Below are 12879 nucleotides of genomic sequence, written 5' to 3' on the forward strand. Positions count from 1 at the left end.
AGAATGACACTAAAACAAACAAGCCGCGCGGCACGACTACGACGCCAAAGTGAAAGTAAAAATTCAAGTGGAGAACTTAGAGAGGGTCCGGATCCCTCGTCTCCCAGATGAGGCACGTATCCCTCGGTCAGGGGCTCCAACCAGATGGGTCCAATGGACCCCAGACACTTTCAGGACGTCTCCTGAAAGTCGCGGAAAAGAAGTCCGAGCCCGTCAGCTCCTTCTGGTTTCCGCCAAATACAGATCGACCCAGCTGAGCCGTACGGATTACAGAGTGAAAGTACACACAGACAGGAACGGACAAATAAGAAATGCCGGCAACTCACCTCCCGAATTTGGGTCGGTGGTCCCTGGGCGGGGGTCTCGATCTCGGTGGGACCTCCAAATGAAAGACCCCAACCGTGGGTGTCCTTCTTCAGGGAGACCCTCCCCAAGGACCAGCGAGACCAAGTTGTTCGGTTGCCACTGCAAGAGGCTTTATTCAGATACACAGGTACCCGGGGCGTCCTAGTCATTCGGAGGACTGGCGCGACCATGAGCTGGGGAACTGGGTTTTTATAGGGTTTGAGAGCAGAAGCGCGGGCACAGAAGCGAGAAGCTTGGTTACAGGGTTCTGATTGGCTGATTTAAATGAGGCCAGGGCAAACTGAGGTCATGGCTCGTTTCTCGGAACGGGGAAGTCGGGGCGGGCCCGACCGCTATCTGGGTACATCAGGGACTTTTGCTAGGGGCCAGGTGGCTGACCACAGATATCCTGTTCGGCAGGGTGGAGTGGGGGACATCTGGCTCTCTTAGGGTGTGGTGGGTTGGCAGTTACCCTGCACCAGTTCTGCTTTGCAAAATGGCGTTACTCAAGTCAAGCAGCTCAGCAGAGGCGGGGGTCTTTCAGTACTTGGGAAGCAGAGGCAGGCGGATCTCTGAGTTCGAAGATAGCCTGGTCTACAGAGTGAGTTCAGAACAGCTAGAACTATTACACAGGAAAAAAATCTGTCTTGAAAAACCAAAATAATAGTAATAATAAAAATAATAATGTATGTAAAATATTATAAATGGCTTTTGTTTGTTTGTTTTTTGAGACAGAGTTTCTCTGTGTATCCTTGGCTGTCCTGGACTCTTTGTAAACCTGGCTGGCCTTGAACTCACAGAGATCTACCTGCCTCTGCCTCCTGAGTGCTGGGACCAAAGGCGTGCACCACCGTTCCTTTTCTTCTTTTTTGGGGGTTAGGGGTGAAGGAGGGGAGAGATAAGCTTTACTATGTATCCCTGGCTGGGTTAGAACTCACGATGCAAACTAGACTAGCTTCAAGACGGATGGAGAGAGAGGGAGGAGAGAGGGAGGGAGAGAGAGGGAAGAAGAGAGAGGGAGGAGAGAGGGAGGGGAGAGAGAGGGAAGAAGAGAGAGGGAGGAGAGAGGGGGAGGAAGAGAGAGGGAGGAAAGAAAGAGAGGGAGAGAGAGGGAGGGAAAGGGAGGGAGAAGGAGGGAGGGAGAGAGGGGGAGGGAGAGGGTAGGAGAAGGAGGGAGGGAGAGAGAGGGAGGGAGAGAGGGGGAGGGAGAGGGAGGGAGAAGGAGGAGGGAGAGAGAGGGAGGGAAGAGGGGATGAGGGAAGGGAGCGAAGAGAGAGGAGGGAGAGATAGGAAGAAGAGAGGGAGGGAGGCGAGAGAGGAGGAGGGCGAGAGCGGGAGGAGAGAGAGGGAGGAGAGCGAGAGGGGGGAGAGAGAGCGGGAGAGAGAGGGAAGGAGAGAGAGAGAGGGAGGGAGAGAGAGGGAGGAGAGAGGGAGGGAGGGGAGGGAGGAGGAGAGGAGGGAGAGAGAGGGAGGGAGAGAGGGAGGGAGAGAGAGGGAGGAGAGAGAGGGAGGGAGAGAGAGGGAGGGAGAGGGAGGGAGGGAGAGAGAGGGAGGGAGAGGGAGGGAGGGAGAGGGAGGGAGGAGAGAGGGAGGAAAGAGAGGGAGGGAGAGAGAGGGAGAAGAGAGAGGGAGGGAGAGGGAGGGAGGAGAGAGAGGGAGGGAAGAAAGAGGGAGGGAGGGAGGGACAAGGGAGGGAGGGAGGGAAGGAGGGAGAGGTGTGAGATGAGAACACACATACTTGATTTTAGGAGAAGCAGAGACCAAGACAGGCCATCACTATATAATCCAGGCTGGCCTTGAACGTCTCTTCCTTCAGCTTCCTGAGTGCAGAAATTACACAACTGTTTTTGATACTTAATCTTATGGACAGCAATTCTATGAAAGGCTTATTATGGGCTCCATTTTGTTTTACTTGCATGTGTATTTGTGTAACGTGCGTCTGTCTGTCTGTCTGTCTGTCTGTCTGTGTGTGTTTGCAAGTGTGTGTGGAGGCCCTAGGTGGATTTCAAGAGTCCTGCTCAATCACTCCCTTCATTATTCACTAAGGGACATCCGTCGGTTGAACAGAGCATGCTGGTGAGGCTGCTCTAGCTAGCCAGTGTGCTCCACCCTCCATCTGCTGGCTTCCCTGCAGGCCCATCCAGCATTTACGTGGGCTCTGAGGACTTCCACTATAGTCTTCATCCTTAGGCAGCGAGGACCTGATGAGCCGAGCCTTGTGCCCAGCCGTGCTCTCTAACTTGTAAGCAAAGACTGATGCCTGCTGCAGTGTGGCAAATGGTCTAACACTAGGAATGGGCGAGAACTGGAACCCAGGCACCTAACTCCACAGGCAGCGTCTGCCCTCTGGAAGTCACTACATTTTCTGAGTTGTTGAAACAAGGTATCCCTGTTACTCTGGCTGCCTTCAAGCTTGAGGAAACTTTCCTGCCTCACTGTACCAGGTGCTACAATTATAAGCATGAACTCTAAGCTTGGCAAATCATTTGCTTAGCTTTTGAAAGCTTCTGTACAAACGTGCATTGTATGGCTACTGCATTCCTCCCCACACCTCCCATGCTGCTCTTCTGAGCCCTTCCCACTTCTGTCAGCTCTGTCCCCCTACAGATTTACTACAATTTTACTCCATTTAAATGAATAAATTTAAAACCATCTTTGTTGACATTGGTTTCAAACATATGAAGCTGATTCAGAAGTGCCAGACACTTTAGAAACTATCTCTTGGATGTCAACACACACCTACAAGGCACAAGCAGCTTCAGATTATATCCTGGTGCTGTGGGAGGCACCTTTAAGATGTCTGCAAGATCCTGCGAGGCTGTTCTGGCCACTGCTGTAGACAGTGACGCAGATTACTCACTACAATTTCTCCCCAGTGTTAGGATGCTCTCCACACTGTGATGGGAGTCAAGTATCTCTTAGAGTCTACGGACTTTTTTTTTTTTTTTTAACTAAAAATATTTTAGGGGGTTCAAACCCTGATCCTCCAGAAGAGTACCCAGGGCTCTTAATTGCAGAGCTATCTCTCCAATTGCCTTTTTTGAGACTACGTCTCACAATGTAACCAAGGCTGGCCTTTAATTCACTACCCTCCTGCCTCTATCTACGAAGCAGTGAATTATGGGTATGACTCTGGTTTTTGTTCGTTTTGTTTTGTCACAGTCCTAGTACAATAGATAAACAATATTTTTCACTTAAGATCAAAAGTAGAAGCTCATGCCTGTAATGCTAGTACATGCAAGACTGAGGCAGGAGGATTTCAAGGAGTTTCAAAGCAGCCTAGGCTATACAGTGAATTCTATACCTGCTTTGACTACAGGTGAGTTCCAGGACAGCTTGAGCCTCATAATGAGACCCTGTCTCAAACAAACAAAATGAAAAAGAAAAGTTGGTGTTGTAGCACAGGATTGCACACTATAATCCTAGTATTTAGGAGTTAAGACAGGAGGATTGCCAGTTCAAAGCCACTCTGGGCTAAACTGCAATATCAACAACCAGGACTACATAAAAAAACAAAAACAATAACAAAAAGACCAGAAGCTGCTGAGAAGATTCAGTTCGTGACCCCTGATGACCTGAGTTTGATGCCTGTACCACATGATAGAGAGAGCTAACTTTTACAAGTTGTCCTCTGACTACCACATATATGCCATGCATGTGCATGCACACACAGAAACATACACACACATGCACACAGTAAATAAAATGAAAGGAGAGATGAAAAATGAAAAGTAACAGGATGGCATACCTTGGTATCTTGGTCTTCCAAGGAGAATGCCACTGGGTCTTCAGGAATCTCTTCTTGGTCTTCTAGCTCCTGATTTTCACTCAGTTTGACAGTGTAGTGATGGGACTGCCCAGATACTTCATTTCACTTTCCATCGAGGCCATTTTCCTGACAAGTAGATTGACAAGACTAAAGCCTATTTAAGGATAAGTATGAAAGTGTATGCCTATAGCCAGGCAGTGGTGGCACACGTTTTTAATCCCAGCACTCGGGAGGCAGAGGCAGGTGGATTACTGTGAGTTCAAGGCCAGCCTGGTCTACAAAGGGAGTCCAGGACAGCCAAGGCTACAAAGAGAAACCCTGTCTCGAAAACCAAAAAAACAAAAACAAATGTAAAAATAATACAAACAAACCAGAAACCCTTACCTTATTCAGAACGCTTACATCATGTACAAAGACTGAGTCAGAATATACCAGCAATATAAATGTGAGAATCCAAACTACACAACTCTTAGAAGCAGCTGTCTGCAGAAGCAGAGACCTATAGTATCAGGACTCCAGAGGCTGAGGCGGGGAACACCTGAGTAAAGCATTCAAGGCTGACCTGAGAGCACAGATAAAGCCCATTCAAAACGGAGACAAGAACTGGCCGGTGTGTGTTGTAGCGCGTGCCTACTGTCCTGGCACCTAGACGGAGATAGCAGGATTGCTGTGGGTTTGAGCACAGTCAGACTACAGAATGGGAGCTTGTCTCAAAAAGCCAAAAAGCAAGGAAGAGAAAGGAAGTAAGCAAAGGCTAAGAAAAATTCTCACTCCACAGTTTAAACAACTAACAGGATCAGACAACACACAGCTCCTCCTTGGTCCTGCTTGGATTTCCTTGTCTCCCCTCTTCTCGCCTCAGCCAGCTTAGGAAAGGTCAGCAGACCAGAAGTCCCAGCTGCTATTCTGTAGCACAGGATACTTCACTTGATGGTAGTCAATAACTCACCAGCACCCAGAGGGGAGAAGCCAGAGGATCTTCATTTTTTGAAGCTTCTGGGTCCTAGGTGCCTCCCATTCCAAAGTGTTTAAACTGGTGTTTATCTGCATAAGAAAAGCTGCCCCTGGTGGTGGTGTGGCACATGCACACCTTTAATCCCAGCCGTTGGGAGACAGAGGCAGGCAGATCTCTGTGAGTTTGAGGCCAGCCTGGTCTATAAAGTGAGTCCAGGACAGCCAGGGCTACACAGAAAAATTCTGTCTCAAAAAACCAAAAAATAAAATAAAATAATTAAATTAAATTAAATTAAAAACAAAAACAAACTCAGTCCTTAGCAAAAAAAGTACAAAAAGAGGCCAAAGAATTTGTGAACAAGTTACATATGTTCTCACAGAGCAAAATTATTTATGGCTAGCAAGAGGGTTTAGTGGGTAACAGCACCTGCCAGGAACGCCTGATGCTTTAAATTCCATTCCAGGACCCATTGGGAAAGGAAAGAAGTCCCCTGACAGGAACCAGTACTTACACATACACATGATGATTTCAAACAGTTATTTACATGGACAGTAACAGCAATTTGTATATTTAAACTGAAAAATTGGTCATAACTGATAGCTTAGGTTTCCAATAACTACATTTTCTTTATTTACAGATATGCTACACTTTGCATCTTTCTTTCTGTGGCCATGATCCAAAGCATTTGGGGTACTACAAAGAAGCTGTACCTAAGAGACACTGTAAACAGAAAGCATCCAACATCCATAAGCCACATGACTGCTGGAAACCCTCTGCCTCCCACCCTGAGAAACAAGCACAAAGTAAAAAACGATGCCTTTAGTTTCAGTTGCTCAACAGGTGTTCCAGCTAACTAGCCACACATAGAGAGGCCCTCTCTTAAAAGAGAGAGAGAGAGGAAGGAAGGAAGGAAGGAGGAGGGAGGGAGGGAGGGAGGGAGAGAAGGAGGGAAGAAGGGAGAGAGGCCTACTTAATGAGATGCCTTTTATAAGGTCCTGGTGATAATTCCTGAAGATTAAATCGAAAGCAAACACCAGTCAGCTAACTCCCACATAGTTTGCTTCTGCAGTGGTGGGCGCCCAACTTTATTCTCTTCTATTCCAGGAGCCCTAGTCTTTCAATAATATGGAGGGTATTAAATACCAAGACATGGGTAGGTGGAGAAGCACATGGCCGGCGTGGATGGAGGACTTGGCCCAAATGAAGAACATTAGCAAGTATATGGGATTATGGATGGGAGGTAGCTTGATAGAAATTATTAGAAGCAGATGGCATGGGATTGAGACAGGGATCCCATACCTGCCCCACTACGGGAGGTAGTTTAGGGGATTAGTATCTTCCCTGCCCCAGGTTAACTAAGACTATTTTAAAATATAACAGGTGTCTGTGTCTTGATTGGTTGTTGGCAGGTTAGAAAATACTGTCGTAATAAGAATTATAGGCCTGATAATAAACATTATTAGGCCATACTGGTAAACTAACCACAACACCAAGACTCAGTGGCATCCTGGGGAAAGGGCCTCACTACACCAGCACAACTAGACAAGTTAAGCATGCACCCAGGAGAGTCCGTCTTACATCTCTCAGTCTAGCTTTGGTGCTGGGGACGGAACCTAGGCTTTACAAGCTAAGTAAGCGGCCAGCCAGCATATGACACCCCGGCCCCTCTTGTTTTACAGCTTTTTTTCCCTTCTTCTTCCTTCCCAAATTTCCACTCAGTCTGTACAGGATAGGCTAGTTAAAGCAATGCAAAGCCAAGCACGGAAGTCCACCACAATAAAGCCAGTACCCAGGAGGCGGAGGTTGGAGGGTCACTATGAGCTCAAGGTCATACTGCAGGGCCTACCTGCAAAACACGCGTAAAAAAGAAAAAGAATGCTGGGTGGTGGCAGCAGCAGTGGCGCACGCCTTTGATCCCAGCACCCAGGAGGAAGAGGCGGCTGGATTACTGTGAGTTCAGGGCCAGCCAGGCCTACACAGAGAAACCATCTCAAAAAAAACCAATATAAAATACAATAAGTTTTGAAAGAATTGAATTGAAATCAATTTTCATAGCCAGGCAGTGATAGTGCAGACCTTTAATCACAGTGCTTGGGAGAGGCAAGTAGATCTCTGTGAGTTCGAGGCCAGCCTGGTCTACAAAGGGAGATCCAGGACAGCCAAGGCCACACAGAGAAACCCTGTCTTGAAAAACCAAAAGCAAAAACAAAAACAAACAAACAAACAAACAAAAAAAGCCAACAACAACAAAGAAAAGAAAAAGAAAAAAGAATTCAGTTTTTATTCCATGTATACCTCCTGGGCTAAATATTTTTAAATCTCCAGGAGAGACTCATAAAAGTTATAACAACAAACAAAATGCTTTGTATGTGACACATACATGTTTTGTTTTGCTTTCCTTCTTTGTGTGTGTGTGTGTGTGGTGGAAGGAGGTGGGAAATGGTATTAAGATAGTGTCTCACACAGCCCAGACTGGCCTCAGACTTGCTAGGAAGCTGAGGCTGGCCTTGAACTTCTGATTCTCCTGCCTCTACCACCTGAGTTCTGGGATCACAAATGTAATCTGAATTATGTGGCTCTTCTTGGCTTTGTTGTTAGCTTTGGTTTGGGTGATGCTTCTTTTTGTTTGAGACAATGTCTCATGTAGGCCAGCCTCTGATTTTTATTTAATCTTTAAAATAGTACTGTTACTTCATATTATGAGTAGAGAAAGTACAATCCAGTGAATTAAGAAACTGTGGGTCCAGGCAAGGTTACTCAGAGAAACCTTGTCTGGGGGCGGGGGGGAACGAAACAAAACAAAAAAAGAACCGAGAAGAGACTTGATACCCTATGAGCATATACAGGGGGAGGTAATCCCCCTCAAGAACAGTCATGGGGGGGGGGGAGGAATGGGAGGATACAAGGGATGGGATAAACATTGAGATGTAACAAGAATAAATTAATTAAAAAAAAAAAAAAACAGAGTGAAGAAGCACAGCAAAATGAAGGCTGTTGCAAGCACTCCAAAAAAAAAAAAAAAAAAATAGTCATAGGGGATGGGAATAAGGGGAAAAGGGGAGGGAGGGAAGAATGGGAGGATACAAGGGATGGGATAACCATTGAGATGTAACAAGAATAAATTAATAATAAAAAATTTTTTAAAAAAGAAACTGTGGGTCCCAGCTGGTAAAGTAGTGAGCCAGCAGAACCCAGTCTCATTCCCGAGCCTGCATCCTTAGCTGCTGAAATACAGCACCTCTCACATGCAAAGAGAGACCATAACATGAGCGCAGTACACCATCTCCCCGCATGTAAAAACAAGATATTTCTGTGTATGCTGGCTTAAAATAGCCTGCATTGCGCAACACTAGTTAGAACTGGAAAACTTAAATTTTGTTAAGTCAGATCTAGGCCTCCAAGCCCACTAATATCCATCATGAAATACTTTATGGTCTGCAGAGTCCACATTGGATAACATCCCATGACTCATGCAGAAAGGTTAGGGCATACAGACCATTTGACAGCAGAACTTACCTCCCAGCTAACTGTACATCCTGAGATCTTGACGAATCCAAGGAACCTGCAATCAGATATGACGAACCATGGGCTGGAGATGTAGTTTACTTGGTAGTATTTGTCCAGCATGCACAGAGTCCTAGGTTCAATCCTCACCTCTGTACAGAACCATAGTGGTTCCTTTTGGTTTTTCAAGAGAGGGTTTCAGCCAGGTAGTGGTGGTCCATGCCTTTGATGCCAGCGTTCAGGAGGCAGAGGCAAGAGGATTTCTGAGTTCGAGGCCAGCCTGATCTACAGAGTAAGTTCCAGAATAGCCGTGGCTACAGAGAGAAACCCTGTCTCAAAAAACAAAACAAACAAATCAGGACAGGGTTTCTCTACCTGTAGCTCTACCTGTCCTGCTCTGTAGACCAGGCTGGCCTCATACTCTGAGAGATCTGCCCGCCTCTGCCTCCCGAGTGCTGAAATTAAGGCATGTGCTACCACTACCAGGCTAACAAATAATTTTTTTAAAACATCAACTGTGCTAGAGAAATGGCTCAGAGGTTAAGAGCACTTGCTGTTCTTTCAGGAGCCAGGTTTGGTCTCCAGCACCCACATAGTGCTCCATAACCATTCTCACCTCCAGTTCCAAGGGATCTGGTAATCTCTTCTAGCCAGCTCAGGGTGCAAGCGCACGTTAAGTATACATGCAGGCAAAACACTCATACACTTAAGAATGAATGAGCCTTTTAAAAAAATGTTTAAAAGCCAGTTGTGAGCCAGGCGTGGTGGTGCACGTGTGTAATCCCAGCACTAGGGAGGCAGATGCAGGCGGATCTCTGAGTTCAAGGACAGCCTAGTATAAATAAGAGTGAGTTCCAGGACAGCCCAGGCTACACAGAGAAACCCTGTCTCAGGGGGGGGGGGGAAAGCCAGTTGTGGGCCAGGAGGTGGTGGTACACAGCTTTCATCACAGCACTTGGGAGGCAGAGACAGGCAGATCTCTGAATTCGAGGCCAGCCTGGTCTACAAAGTGATTTCAGGACAGGCAAGGCTACACACAGAGAAACCCTATCTTAAAAAAAAAAAAAAAAAAAAAAGCCAGTCATGGTGGCACAAATATGCCTGCCATTCCAGCACTTGGGAGGTAAATTCAGGTGGATACACAATGAATTTGAGGTCAGTCTGAGCTACATGAGATGCTGTCTCAAGCTTCCAGCTTCTCCCTTCCCCAAGAAAACAAATAGAAAAGTACTTACTTGAGAAATCTATGGTGAGGAAAAAAACAAGAAGACATCTAAGGGAGGCAGGGGCAGGTGGATCGCTGTGAGTTTGAGGACAGCCTGGTCTACAAAGCAAGTTCAGGACAGCCAGGGCTACACAGAGAAACTCCGCCTCAAAAAAAAAAAAAAAATTAAAAAATATATCTATATCTATATCTCCAGTTCTCCTGGCCTCTAACAGCACCAGGCATGTATGTGGTACACATACACACAGGCATGCAAAGACATTTATACACATAAAAAATAGTAAAACCAAAAATTTTAGAGTTGGATTTCCTTTTAAAGACTGTACTCTTACCAGTTTCCTCAAAATCAGCAGAAGTGGCCATCTGAGAGGCAGACATTTCTCCATTGCTGAGATTTCAAAGGTCAAGACAACATTTTCAGGTTCCTGTTCCTCTGTTAAGACATATGAATATATCAAGATTACCACTGAACTTAAAAGGTAGAGGTCATGTCTTCATTGTAAATCTCTCTCAATTACTAATACAAAAATCTAAATAGTATCCAAATAAGTCCACCTGCTCAGACTGGGTTAGGAAGAACAATCCATTTCTTTCTCTATTTCAATACTATGGGCCTCAGTCTCTACTCACCAGCATACTGAGATAGGATTATTTAATGAGAATCTAAAGGGAGCATTTTTTAAAAAGAATTTTTGCTATGGGACTGGAGAGATGGCTCAGCAGTTAAGAGCACTGTCCGCTCTTCTAGAGGTCCTGAGTTCAATTCCCAGCAACCACATGGTGGCTTACAACCATCTATACTGGCATGATGCTTTCTTCTGGCCTGCAGGTGTACATGCAGATAGAACACTCATATACATAAAATAAATAAATAAATCTTTTTTAAAAAAGAATTTTTGCTACATTTTACTTATTGTGTGTGTGCATACTTGTATTTGGAAGTCAGAAGACAACCTGTAGTAGACAGGGGATCTATCTCAGGTCAGGCGTGGTGACAGGGGATCCATCTCAGGTCAGGCATGGTGACAGGTGCCTTACACGCTGGGCCATCTCACCTGCCCAGTGAATAGGCTCCTGACCATCTGGACCCCACATTCTCTATCTTGCTTATACTGAACATGTTAACTCTACTCCCACCCGCCCCCCCTAACCTCTACCCCTCCTCAAATACTTGTTTGCTAATGAGCTATAAAGATAGCATGACCAAAATTAAAAGTGCATCATTAACATTAATACAACCAAAGTGGCAACTCATGTAACATAATCATAGAGTTTTTAGAATTTTTCCTAGACAGCACATTGATTCTGACAGGACAGGAAAACAAGTATTCCTGGTAAGATAGAAAATGTCTTTTTTTTCCCCCTTTCTTATTATTATTTGTTTGTTTGCAATAGGGTCTCACTCTGTAACCCTCTAATTTTCCTGGCATTCACTAGTAGCCTAGGCTGGTGTTGAACCTGTAATCATCCTTGTCTCAGCCTCCAGAATGGTGAGATCACATACTCTGCCAAATCCCGTTTAGAAAAAGTCTTTTTTTTTTTTTTTTTTACTTTGTTACATAGAAAGGAAGCCCAAGAGCCAAAAGAGGCACATAGTTTAAGGCCATGGCTGATAGCTGACAAACCCTGAACAAAATCAAAGACAAGGTGTAAAAATAAAAAGGCTAGAGAGATAGCTCAGTGGTTAAGAGCTTGCTGTCATCCCTGCTGAAGACTGCAGTTAGGTTCCCAGCATCCCCTTTGGGTGGCCCACAACCACCTGTATTCAGGGTGTACCATGCCTGTGCTCTATAATCACAAACATATACCCACATGCAGACTACACACACACACATACACACACACACACACACACACACACACCCCTACACATAATCAAAAATAAATCTCTATAATGACAAACATATACCCACATGCAGACTACACACACACACACACACACACACACACACACACACACCCCTACACATAATCAAAAATAAATCTCTATAATGACAAACATATACCCACATGCAGACTACACACACACACACACACACACACACACACACACACACACACACACACACCTACACATAATCAAAAATAAATCTCTTTAAAAATGAATTTACAAGCCGGGCGTGGTGGCGGATCGCTGTGAGTTCAAGGCCAGCCTGGTCTACAAAGTGAGTCCAGGATGGCCAAGGCTACACAGAGAACCCTGTCTTGAAAAAAACCAAAAAATAAATAAATAAATAAATAAATAAATATGAATTTACTTACCGTGCCGGGCATGTGGTGCACGCCTTTAATCCCAGCACTCGAGGCAGAGGCTGGAGGATCGCTGTGAGTTCAAGGCCAGCCTGGTCTACAAAGTGAGTCCAGAACAGCCAAGACTACAGAGAAACCCTGTCTCAAAAAAAAAAAAAAAAAGAATTTACCCAGACAAAATGCTTAGGTTTGCCGAGTAAAGGGGTTTATTTATCTCCTGGAAATTGAGGGACATCCGAACGGATGGTAAAAGAACTGTTTCTCTCCAAAAGTAAGTGTAACTAACATCTTTCTTTGATTGGACCTTAAAATGGGTGCTGAAACAGAACTTCCCTCTTTACTTACAGATGGAAAGGGTCCTGTAGACATGACTTCAGAGTCTTCACCGAGGACTAGGAGAACACTCGGGTTGTTCAACAATTCCTCTCCGCCCTCTCCAGTGCCTGGCTAAGTCCGGGTGCAGGAGCATCCCCATAGGATGAATTGAACCCTCTAAAATGTTACATTGCTGTTGCTCAGGTCGAAAACTTACAGACGGGCCTGGAGAGAGGGCTCAGAGGTTAAAAGCACTGGCTTCTTCCAGAGGTCATGAGTTCTATTCCCAGCAACCACATGATGGCTCACAACCATCTGTAATGTGATGTAATGCCACTTTCTGGCCTGTAGGTGTACATGCAGGCAGAACACTGTACACATAACAAATAAATCTAAAAAAAGAAAACTTACAGACATCAGGCAAGCTGAAGACTTAAAAGGTGGAACGAAGAGAAAACCGGCTAGATCCGGACCACCCAGCTTCACACTCTTGACTAGAAGAAACGGATCTAACTA

At 45.4% G+C, this 12879-nt stretch overlaps 1 protein-coding gene across 1 annotated transcript; it reads right to left on the minus strand.

The window, feature by feature from the left end:
- Nucleotides 1-63: 63 nt before the first annotated feature.
- On the minus strand, nt 64-12417 carry Cdc25c (cell division cycle 25C). The gene is given in 12 exon segments (XM_051163984.1): nt 64-182; nt 2497-2608; nt 4094-4182; nt 4185-4240; nt 5064-5158; nt 5690-5780; nt 6045-6077; nt 8586-8631; nt 10131-10231; nt 12219-12250; nt 12252-12329; nt 12331-12417. Coding segments are annotated over 12 exon segments (939 nt in total).
- Nucleotides 12418-12879: the final 462 nt, after the last annotated feature.

The sequence above is a fragment of the Acomys russatus genome, chromosome 20 (assembly GCF_903995435.1).
Source record: "Acomys russatus chromosome 20, mAcoRus1.1, whole genome shotgun sequence".
NCBI classification, from domain to species: Eukaryota; Metazoa; Chordata; class Mammalia; order Rodentia; family Muridae; genus Acomys; species Acomys russatus.